This window comes from Typopeltis vanoorti, chromosome 6 (genome assembly GCF_054136105.1).
Source record: "Typopeltis vanoorti isolate ZY-2024b chromosome 6, IOZ_Tvanoo_1.0, whole genome shotgun sequence".
Taxonomy (NCBI): Eukaryota; Metazoa; Arthropoda; class Arachnida; order Uropygi; family Thelyphonidae; genus Typopeltis; species Typopeltis vanoorti.
In genome coordinates, this window is record NC_143554.1 from 48590440 (window position 1) to 48602784 (window position 12345).

The 12345-nt window shown below is 35.2% G+C and overlaps 1 protein-coding gene across 1 annotated transcript in view; it reads right to left on the minus strand.

Annotated features, from left to right (window-relative positions):
- LOC150105439 (polycystin-1-like protein 1) overlaps positions 1–12345 on the minus strand; it is a 724085-nt gene that overhangs the window by 476837 nt on the left and 234903 nt on the right. The window contains exon 19 of the mRNA XM_090394152.1: positions 8245–8452. Within this exon, the coding sequence (XP_090250278.1) occupies positions 8245–8452 (208 nt within the window). The remainder of the gene's footprint in view (positions 1–8244; positions 8453–12345) is intronic.

The window sequence follows — 12345 nt, forward strand, 5'->3', positions numbered from 1 at the left end:
TGATTAAAGTGTATTATCTTTGATGGATAGCATGGATTTACTAAAGGGAGGTTATGTTTAAGTAATCTACTTATTTATTACAATAAGGTGACAACTTCATTGGACAAAGGACTGATACACAGTAGTATACTTAGATTTTTGCAAAAGCTTTTGATAGATTATTGCATGATGAGTAAGTTGATAGTCAAACAAGAGCAGAGGTTGGATATCAGACTAATGCATTGGATTGGAGATTGATTAGCCATCTGATAGGTATCAGCAATTTGTGTATGGGGGAACAACATCATGGAAGACAAAAGTCACTAGTGGTGTGCCTCAGGGGTCTGTTTTAAGGCTATTGCTGTTTAACCTGTATGTTAATGATAATGGGGAAGATTTGGATGGGAATTTTCAGTTGTTTGCAATAGAAGCAAAGTTCGGATGAACTATGAGCAGTAGAGCAGATGTTCTGGCCTTACAAGAAGACCTGAGTAGATTGAGTAAATAGGTATGGGAGTGGGGATGCCAGTTCAATGTTGCAAAATGCAGGGTTTTAAGATTTGGGAAACAAATATGAGATGTAGAATTTACACTTAGTGGGGTTATATTGTAGGAGGTGGAGGAAATAAGAGATCTTGGGGATGATTTAGAGGACACATTGCCAAATTTGTGAGGACAACATAACGAATTCTGGGAGTGATGCAGAGACTACTGACTTGTAGAGGTAAGGAGATTCTAGTTCCATTGTATAAGGCCCTTGATTAGGCCACATTTGGACTACTGTGCACAGATTTGGTCACATGGTTTTCAAAAAAAAAAAGGAGATAGCTTCTGATCTCAAGAATGTTGAATATGAAGAAAGGTTGAGAAGATGCAATTTACAGAGTCTAATGGAAAGGATAGGAGGAAAAGGGGTGATATAATAAGGTGTACAAGTTGGTAAGGAGTTGTCGTAGGATTAACTTTGAAGAGGTTTTTCCATAAAATGGTGGAAGGTTGGGGAAGAACAAGAGGTGGAAGCTGTATAAGGAGGGTGTGAGCATAGGAGTGAGAAGCAGGTTTTTTGCACGGAAAGTTGTGAATGATTGGAATGAATTGCTTGGAAATATGGTGTTTGCAGAGAATTTGAATGTGTTTAATGCAAGGTATGATGATCAGCTGTGTGTATGACAAAGGGAACACCTAGATTAGTCTTTGACTCCATGGGATCTAAGGATATACCAAACAGAGATGGGGGGAACTTTCCTTTACTCCTTAATAATTATTTCTCCAGAATCATCAGACATAAAATTTAAAATGATTTACTTTCTATGGTACAGACTTTGAATTCAGAATAGTAAGAAAGGTATTCAGAATATCCTCTTAATTTCATAATTTGCTATTTTCTCTTATAATAGTCATATGCTTTCAATTTAACATGTGCATTTCTGGATTCATTCCATTTATATATATATATAACTACTTTTTTTTAAATTTTTTATTTTTATTTTTAAATACATCTCTGATGACAGCTATGAAATCTAAACCCTCGTTGGATGTGATAAATCTAAGAGACGAGCATGCAAGACATTTGTAAATATTTTTTATTACTTTATTTTGCTACAAATTTTACATGCATCATTTTTTAATATTATAATAATTATTATTATCATCATCAGACCTCTAAGGATTCAAAAGACTCATTGCAGGAGGTCACAATGTCACACACAAAGCTCATTAAACAGTATGTTAAACTCATTCCATGCCTCAGCACTCTATCTTAATGTTGGGTGTTTTACTTGTTTGGCCATAGGAAAGGGTGCAGTTGAAGTTGCAGGGTGCCGCAACTTTAGATCATCTGCATCTTCCAATATAATCATTTCTTTCACTTTCCCTTTTGTATCCTAAGGTTGTCAGTATGTGTTGTTATAATCACCTGATGATGAAACTGATGTAACCCTAATCTAAGGCTGAAACTTTAACATATGTGACTGTCTCTCAAGTTGGAGCTTTGTGATCATGACTGCTGATGGGAAAGAGATGGGAAACATTCACACTCAAGCAGCTGACATTCCTTGCATCCCAACAATACTTCTTTTTCTATAATCAACAGGAAAGAAGTCTGATCTTTTTTTTTATTCATGTTTGTCTTTTTTATCATTCAAGAATATGCATAATCCAACATTTCTATTTTTGTCGATACATCATCATTCATCAAGCATGTTCACTTAACTGAATAATTTTTAGACAAATTGCTCAATCAGTACTACAATTTTATTCTCTAATCACAGCTTAGTTACCAACTCCATCCTCTTCTCCTTATTTTTGATCATTTTTATATTACTTCTAAACATACAAAATAATCTATTTCAATGTCAGCAGCCTGACTTGGGTCATTATTCAAGTGTCAGCCACTGCGCCCAAAGATCAAGATCTTACCAATATCTCTTCCCAGTTGAAATAATAACACATCATCTTCTCAAGCAAATCAAATCACACACTCCACTAGAGGATAGTTAACCCTGCCCACAACTGCTCTGATACCTTCAGACTCATATTCATTACAATCCTACATTCTTTATGATATACTCTTCCCCTTCACTCTAAGAACGCAATCCCTGATCTTTCTGAATAGCCACTGTCTCATTCACCACACATCTTTCCTACATCACATTCTTCATTTTGCCATTTTGAATGCTTTCCAAAACAATTGTCATTATCATCTTTTCAACCAGATGCTCATAGGAATATTGATTATTTCATTATATACTGATGTGTACAATCACATTTACATCATCAGATTTTCATTTCACAACCATGCTCATTCCTGTAAGAAGCATAACACAAAACAAAACAAAACAAAACAAAACAAATTCAAGTGAAATACACCTATAATTTAATTTTCCATAAACTCGACTCGATGCATTGTTTATTTTTCAGCATTATGACTGAAGAATAATAGTGATGTACAACAATTTAGTTAATTCTGTCACATATGCACTATTCATACTCGAGGTTACAATCACCTCCATCCTTATCATCTAGAAAATATGTCATATGTAATTGGATAAGTGCCACCCCCCCTCAAATAAGAGAATTTGCATGCAATGCCACTCTGAGTCACCTTTGGTACTAACAATATTCCACTTGCTTGAAGACATTGATTCCCAACAAACCAATTTTCAGACATACCGGCCTGAAAATTTGAATACCATTGTGGCAGAGATGTTAAAGAATGTCATTATGTAATGGCTGAATTTCAGCTTTGTGTAAGAAATCATCAGTTTGCTTGATGCAAATCTGAAGTAGCCTGAAAAGAAAAAGTTTTCGTTTTTAGAGCAGGGGTTGGGATGATCAAATCCTTAGTACTAATGTGCAATACTTTATAAGCATTTGTGAATGGAATTATAATGATTAAAAAAAAATTCTAATTTCACCTTCATTTTGCTCTCTAGGTGAGGAAAAAGAAAAGAACGAGCTGGATTCAGGTTAAATAGAAGTTGTCAGGATTAGGTTTTTACTTTCAGACACGTGGTTGAGAAATCATGGAAATATAACAAGGATCTGTATTTTATACGTGATAGCAGTAAAACCTTTAGAGATCCAGGAATGAGTTATTATGTTTGAATAAAAATGATAGAAGTATCAAAAAGAATGGAAGTGAAATGTTTGCACTCATTGGGTTCATTCACCCAAAAATTGTTGGAATAAGTGAGACATAGTTGGATGTAGATGACAACCTGATAGGAATAGAGATGGACAAAGGAAGTGAAGGAAGTGAAATGCTATTGATGATAGAAAAAAAGTTAAGTCCATACAAGGTAGAGATGCAAGGGGAGAACAGTGGCAGTGGTTTTGAGGCATTAAGGTGTGAAGTGAATCAAATAAAATACTTAGATGGATATTACTGTAGATCTAATAATATGGAGGGTAGTGACCATGAGATGTATACGCAAATTAGACAAATAAGAAAAGGGTGATCAATAGGGCTGATCTTAATTATGACAATATAGACTCTGATGACGAGATAGCAATGGGAAGTAAAGAAAGTGAATTTATCGAGTTCTTGAGGGATAAATACTGCAGACAGTATGTAACAGAGGGCATGCAAGAATTGTGGATCTTCAATTTGATCATCTCATGAGAGTATGTAATTATAAATGAGGTGTTAAATATCCATCCAGTTGGTGAGAGTGATCATGAAGTGATTACCTAGGCAGTTAACAGCCATATGAGGACTTATGTGTGAAGAAAGGGTATATGTGGTACTACAAGTCTGGTGTTTATGAGAAGCTCAAGACATGGGTTGCAGCTGTAGCATGGAATGAGGGGTTTGAGAGAAAGAAGATCAATGCTGAATAGATGCTATATATTTAAGACCTATCTAGTAGCAGCAATGTCTAAAAGTATTCTAAAAGACAGAAGGTTAAAGAAGATGGGTGCGAAATGCATGCATGCAGATATTAAACATGCAGTAACATAGAGGTGGCTGGCATTATGCAGGAGACATAAGATGAGTGATAATATCAATTTCTTAAGGATTACAAAAAACAGGCAAGGAAGGTGGTGCAGTTGGTAAATGTAGCAAACGTACAGTATGAGCAACATTTAGCTAATGAAGCTTTAAAAAAAAAAAAAAAAAATCCTAGGGAGTTCTTTTGATGTTTATCCAGGGGGGGAAAAAAGATTATGGTAGGGGGATAAAATTTATTGGAGAAAATGGTATAAAGACAACTGCTGCAGACAATATAGTTGAGATATTTAATGAGCAGTTCATAAAGGTCTTTCCTCTTTGTGAATGTAAAATCATGGAGGGTTTGAGAGCAGTGTATCAAGAGGAGGAGAGAATGACCATGAGTGAGCAAGAATACATATAGGGAATTGAGCAAACTTGATAATAAGGTTGTGAAACTTGATACATCACCATGTATTTTGAAGGAATGTGCTAAGGAGTTGATGTCTGCCTTGACATATTTATTTAATATGAGTCTCACTTTGGGTTGAGTTCCAATGGAATGGAAGGAAGGCAAGATTCTGATGCTTCGTAAGGGAGGTGACAGAACTCAAGCATCAAATTTAGGCCAATCTGTGTATCAGTTGTTGTGGTTAAAGTGTTAACGAGGCTAGTGAGAATGAGGATCTCAATTAGGTTGAAGACAGAGGTATTCCTTCGATGGACAGATTTGTTAAAGGGTGGTCATGTTTTAGTAACCTACTTATAATTAAATATACATGACAGCAGCTGCATTGGATGAGAGAAATGGATACATAATAGGATAAGTAATTTTGCAGAGGCTTTTGATAGATTACCACATGATAAATTGATAGTCAAATTAGAGCAGATGATGGTGGTGGATATCAGACTTGTGCACTGCAATTGATATGGGCTATCTGGCAGTTATCAGGCTTTTGATAGATTTCCATGTGATAGGCTAGTAAAACTACAGTGGACATAGTTTTAGACTAGAGCATTGGATTGAAGATTTGCTATCTGATAGATGTCAGGAAGTTGTGTATGGGGGAGCAATATTCCAAAAGAGGAAGGTCTCTAGTGGAGAGCTCAGGAATTTGTTTCAGGGCCCACTGCTGTTTAACTTGTATCTTAATGATATTGGGAAAGATTTGGATGAGAATATACACTGTTTGCAGAGGATGCAAAGTTGGGACGAACTATGAGGAGGAAAGCAGCTGTTCTGGCCTTAAAAGAAAATTTGAATTGATTGAGTGAATGGGCGTGGGTGTAGGGATACTAGTTCAATGTTGCAAAATGTAAGGTTTTAAAATTTGGAAAACAAACATGGGATAGAGGATTTGTGCTTGATGGAGATATATTGTTGGAGGAAATAAGAAATCTTGAGGTGATAGTGGATATGGTTCTAAAATTTATAGGACAAATTGCCAAAATTGTGAGGACAGCACAACTAATTCTGACAATGATTTGGAGGATACTGACTTGTTCAAACAAGGAGATTCTGCTTCAATTATATAAAGCCTTGATTAGGCCACATATGGACTATTGTGCACAGATTTTGTCACCTGGTTTTCAAAAGGATAAGGAGATATTAGAAAGAGTCCGGAGGCAATTCACTAAGGTAATTTGTGGTTTTTTGTTTGGCATGAAGAAGGTTCATAAGTTACAAAGCGCAGAGTCTAGCAGATAGAGACATAAGTAGGTAAGGGGTTATTATAGGATTAACATTGAAGAGATTTTTGATTAAATGGTGGGAGATCGAGGGAAGAAGAGGGGAAGAAAAAGAGGTCATCTATGGAAGATGTACAGGGAGGATATGAGCAAGGGAGTGAGAAGCACAATTTTTGCATGGAGAGTTGTGAATGATTGAAATGCATTGCCACCTGTGTCTCCAGAAAATGTGAAGTATTTAAAGCACGGTATGATGAGCTGTATGTGTGACACAGAGATTTTAGGATAATAATAATTATAATATATTATTATTATTATATAATATAATACATTCTTATTATCACAAGACAACATGGGGTCAAAGACTCCATTGCAGGAGGTCCCTTTGTCATACACACACAGCTCATCTTATCATGCATTAAATACATTCAAATTCTCTGCAGACACCACACTCTCAGAAATGCATTCTAATCATTCACCACTCTCCATGAAAAAAACCACCTTCTCACACCTTGCTCAGAGTCTTTATACAGTTTTCAGAGATGACCTCTTTTTGTCCCCCATTCTAAAAAAAACTTTGATAAGAATCCCTTACCAACTTATGTCTCTATTATCTGATCCCTCTTCCTCCTATTCACCAGACTGTAAATTTCATGTTTTAAACCATTCTTTATGCTCAATATTCCAGAGACCTGAAACCAACTAGTCAATTGCCTCTGAATCTTTTCAACTACTTCCTCATACTTCTGAAATCCAAGTGACCAAATCTGCAAAGAGTTCTCCATATATATATATATATATATATATATATATAGGGGCTAATCAAGGCTTATACAATGGAACCAGAATCTCCTTACTTCTACAAGTCAGTGTCCCCAATGAATCATTGCCAGAATTCAGTGTTACCTCATAATTTTAGAAATATCCTCTAGAAACCTACCTACCATCACATATTTCCTCCACCTCCTTCAATATATCTCCATTAATGTAGTGCATAGTCTACACACTGACTTTGTTTTCCAAATTTAAAATTAAAAACCTTACATTTTGCACACTTGAACTCATAACTCAACTCACATGCCCATTCACTGGGTCTATTCAAGTCCTCTTGTAAAGCCACATCTGCTCTACTTTTTCTGTTCTTCCCAACTTTGCATCATCTGCAAACAACTGAATATCCCCATTCCAGCCTTCTCCAATAATTCTGATGCTGGAGAAGGTTTGAATGGGCCCTCTGATACCTCAGAGAGCCAATTTCCAATTCAATGTGCTTATCTAATATCCAACCCCCCCCCACTATTCTAATTTAACAACCAACTTATGTGGCAATCTATCAAAATTCTTTATAAAATCTAAGTATACTCCTGTGTGTTTCCAACTCCCTGTTCAATGCTGTTCGTGTTACCTTAGTGTAATAAGAGCAGATTACTAAAACATGACGTTCTGTAGTAAATCCATCAAAGAGAATACTCCTGTTGTCAATCCAATTCTGGTTTCTAGTCCTCACTAATTTCTCCAACACTTTAACCACAACATCTGACCCACAGACTGGCCTATAATTTGAAGCTTGGGTTCTGTCACCTCCCTTATGGAGCATATAGTCTTGCCTTCCATCCACTTCTTTGGAACTGAGCTCAATGTAATACTATATTAAACAAGTATGCCAAGGCAAATGCTAACTCTCTTCTGAGCCTGAAAATATGTAGTGATATATCATCAAGTCACACAGCTTTACTAACATCAAGCCTGCTCAATTACCCACATACCTCTTGTTTACTCACAGTCCATCTCTCCTCCTGCTCTTTCTTCAAACTTTGCATTATGTCATATTTACAAGGATGAAATACCTTTATGAAATGATCATTTAATATCTCTTTTAAAATCTCATTTAATATAGTTTGCTTTCATCATTTTCTTCAATCAGTGTCATCCTTCCATAATTATTCTTTTTTTCTGCTGGAATAAATGAATGAAAAAATAGTGTAAACCATGTTCTTTCATAGCAAGTCACTCACTCTCATATCTCAAACTTCTTCAGCATTTTAATATTATCATTATCGAGACTGATATATTACTTAATTTTTATGTATATGTCTAAATTTCCTATATATCATTTTATGCCTCACTATCATTAATTCACTTACCTTACTAAAAATTACAATTCCACTGAGTATTTTTAAATATCTCTGCCTTATTTTTTGTCTGTTTATATTAGTAGCACTATCCAGCTGAATTTCTACATGGCGATTCAGGACACTGACCAAGGAATGAATGTAATGCATAACCCCTTGGTTATTTTTTTCTCCAATTAGCTTCTGGAGGGAAGACTTTTCATGAAATGTAGTATTATATCTAGAAATAGAAATAAAATTTCAGTTCAAAGAATGAATACTGGTGGTAATGATTATTATTATTTAGACCTCCATGGAGTCAAAAGACTCATTGTGGGACTTCCTTCCTAAGAAACACAGTCTATTATACCACTCCTTGAACTCATTGACTTCTTGCTCTCACCACTCTATAAGGCAATGCATTCCATGGTTCAATCCCCCCCCCCCCCTCCATGCAAAGAAACCACTCTCACCCTCTTGCTCACAGCTTCCTTCCTTCCGGTTTAATTTCAAAATTTTTCTTCTCCTTTCCATGTAAAATAGTTGAACTTCTATCTTTTGTAATTCTCTTACCATTCTAAGGTAATTTTTAGGAGCTGTGAATAGTCATGCAGAAAAACAAATTTAAATTAGTTTTTACACAAATTGTCCAACATTTCCAAGAGTGTTTCAAACATCAACAGTGGCTAATAATTAAGACACCAGTTAAATAATCAAATACATGATTGCTAATTAGGCATGTATGCATATATTATGTAGCAATTAAAAAGTCATTACTAAGTTGCACTGACCTTGGCTCATCCATTTACTGCTTTATGTGATTTCATTTTATGAAGATATCCAAAAAATCCATGTAAATATAAATCCATGTAAGTATTATGGAATGCAAAAAAGAGGTCGAATAAGATGACTGCAGAGAGGGAATTAATGCGGCCAAATGGGATTAATAAAACAGGATAGTGGAAAGAATGGCAGTGATAGTATGAGTTGGAAGATAGCATAACATGGATAGTGCCATGAAATGTGAAAAGAAGCTTACGGAAGATGAAATTTAGCAAAGTGAAAATAAGATAGCAAAAGCCAGTATAAAAAAAGAAATTAAGATGCTGGAGTAATAACACTGGAGAAAGACTAAGCTATATTTGAATTGATTAGATGTTGGATATTTGGAGTTATTATTATTGGATGATAGGATTGTGGTACTGGCAAGAAGATCTGTGGATAGTGCAGAGATAGTCTCAAATCAGTGAAACCAAAGAGAGTAAGTTTAGGATGCTAATGCAAAAACTTACTCTGAACAGAAACAAGGACTGTTTCATATGTAATACCTGATTAAGAATAATATGCAGGCAAGAATAAAAATAGGATACAGAATCTTGAATACTGAAGAGTGGGAGGGGAGTTAATGACACAGCAGAGTAATTATGCCTGCTTGAATCTTAAAAAAAAATAAAATAAATAAAATAAAATAAATAAATAAATACAGGTTCTTTGAAATTCTGGCAGGTAGATCATGAGAAGTTTAGTCTATACTCAGAAAATAGGTCTGGGATTATTATTATTAGAAGATATCCATGGAGTCATGAGACTCATTGTGGGAGGCTCCACTTTCACATGCACATTCCACCTTTACCTTAACTTAAATGCATTCATAGTTACTACACTCACCACACTCCCAGGCAATGCTTCACAATCACCCATGACTTTCCATGCAAAAAATCTGTTCCTCATCCCCTTGCTCACACCCACCTTATACAGCTTTCAGGGATGGCCTCTTATTCTCTCCCTGTCTCCAGATATTCTATGAAAAATCTCATTCATGATAATCTGGTAATTACCCCTTACCAATTTATACATGCCTATCATGTCTATCCTCTTCCTTCTATCCACTGGGCTCTGTAATTTGCATTCTCTCAATCTGTCCTCATATTCTACATTCCAGAACTGACTTAGTCAATCATCACTGAACCCTCTCCAAAAACTCATCATCCTTTTGAAAATCAGGAGCAATCTGTGCACAGTAATCCATATGCAGCCTGATAACATGGTTACTTCTACATATCAGTGCTCTCTGCATCATTCCCATAATCCACTGGTTGTCCTCATAATTTTAACAAAATTTCAAGTCTCTATGCACCATCACAGATCTTTCACCTCCTAAACCTCTTCTAAAATATCCCCACCAAACATATACTCTGCATCCCATCTTTGTTTCCCAAATTTTAAATCCTTCCACTTTGCCACATTAAACTGATATCTTCACACACTTACCCATTCACACTGTTTATTTAGATCCTCTTACAAAGCTACAACATCTGCTCTACTTCTCATATCTCTCCCAAACTTTGCATCATCTGCAAACAATGACGACACAACTGACAAAATTTTAAGTTGGTGAGGGAATTATACATGGAACACAGAGTGAGAGGAGATGCATATAAGAATGTGTAACAGAAGTAGTGCATAGTTTTTTAAATGGCAAACCACATATGAGTATGTGTTGCCACAGAATGTTTAAAATAAGTTTAAGGTTCAATATGAAAGATAGCAGCTCTTTGGGTGAGACTTCCTGTAATGAGTCCACTGATTCCATTAAGACTTAACAATAATCATCATCTTTTCAGAGATGATGAGACTGGAACAGGCCTGTTCCAGTCTCATTCCATCTTTTCTTTTGTCATACCTGGCTTTTAAGTCCTCCAACAGGACGGTATCAAAGTATCTTTTTTAGGTAGTCTTGAATGGTCCATTCTTTCAATGTGTTCAATACACTTCTTTCAGAATTCATATACTTTGTCCAATACTGAGTCTATTTTTAGTTCTTTATATATTTCCGTGATTCTTTTCTTGTTCCATAAAAGTATAGACTCCTGTCCTTCATGGGAATTTCATTTTTCCAGTTTCTATTCTTATTTCTTCTGAAGTATTTATGGTCAATAATTCATTTCCATATAGTAGAGAAGATTATGCCAAAATTTTATAAACTATTATTCTTGTAAGATTTTGAACTTGGTTAGATTTGGAAATATCACCGATGATCCATGTTATCTTTAAAAAGTTTGAAATTCTGATATCAATGTCAGCTTATTTGTATATGATATACCCAAGGTACTTGAAGCAGTTAACTTGTTCTAGAATTTTATTTTCGATTGTGATTTTAATTCTGATGGAAGATGGTCCTTCAAAAGCCATGATTTTTGTTTTGCCAGTTGACATTTGCATTCAAAATTCTTTAGCAATTACATTTATGGAGTATATTGATGTCTGGAGTTCATGTTCACTTTTTGCTATGATTATCTGGTTATATGAAAACAAAAGGATTATTAACATATTCACGCATGTGCATAAACCACTGGTGGGAACCAGATTTAGCATATGTATGCTACTTCTGAATCAGGCAGTCACATTTTCACTATGCTTATACAGCATGTTAGTCGCTAATTTTACAAATAAAATTCTACTGAAAAAATTGCAATTGGGAAGTGTCTTGATGATATTAAATATTTCAAACGTAATTCGAACTGATTTCAAGTTTTATATATATGTGTGTGTGTGTGTGTGTGTGTGTGTGTGTTAGAAAGTTTTTTACCTTGGGTATACTGCAATTTTACGTTAAAGATAACAAGCGATTTATATATATATATATATATATATATATATGTAGAAAGTTTTTATCTTGGGTATACTATACATTAAAGATACCGAGCAATTTTATAAACTTGGTTTTAATCCTTTTTCCCAGATTAGCAAACAAGCAGGTAAGTCAAGTTTGCGCCTGAAGTATTTTCAGGTCTGAGGCAACTCACGGTAAAGGTGGAGTAAGCTCTGATCACTTTCCTTAGTATCTCCCATAATGCGAAGCACATCTCCTTCCAGACATGTATGATGCTATGCATTAAGGGAAGATGCCACTACCTTGGAGGTGTCATGTAATAATAACAATAATAAAACTACTTAAGAATTATAAACACGTTAACACAAGAATATTTTAATGTTTGCCAAATATTTCACTCTGAAACTAATAGACTATCCTCAGTGGGTTGATAGGAACAGTTTTTACAAGGTGGAATACAAACAATTGATCATTCAAAAGTAGAACGAGCCACCTGATGTTACATTGCTAAGCATTAAAGA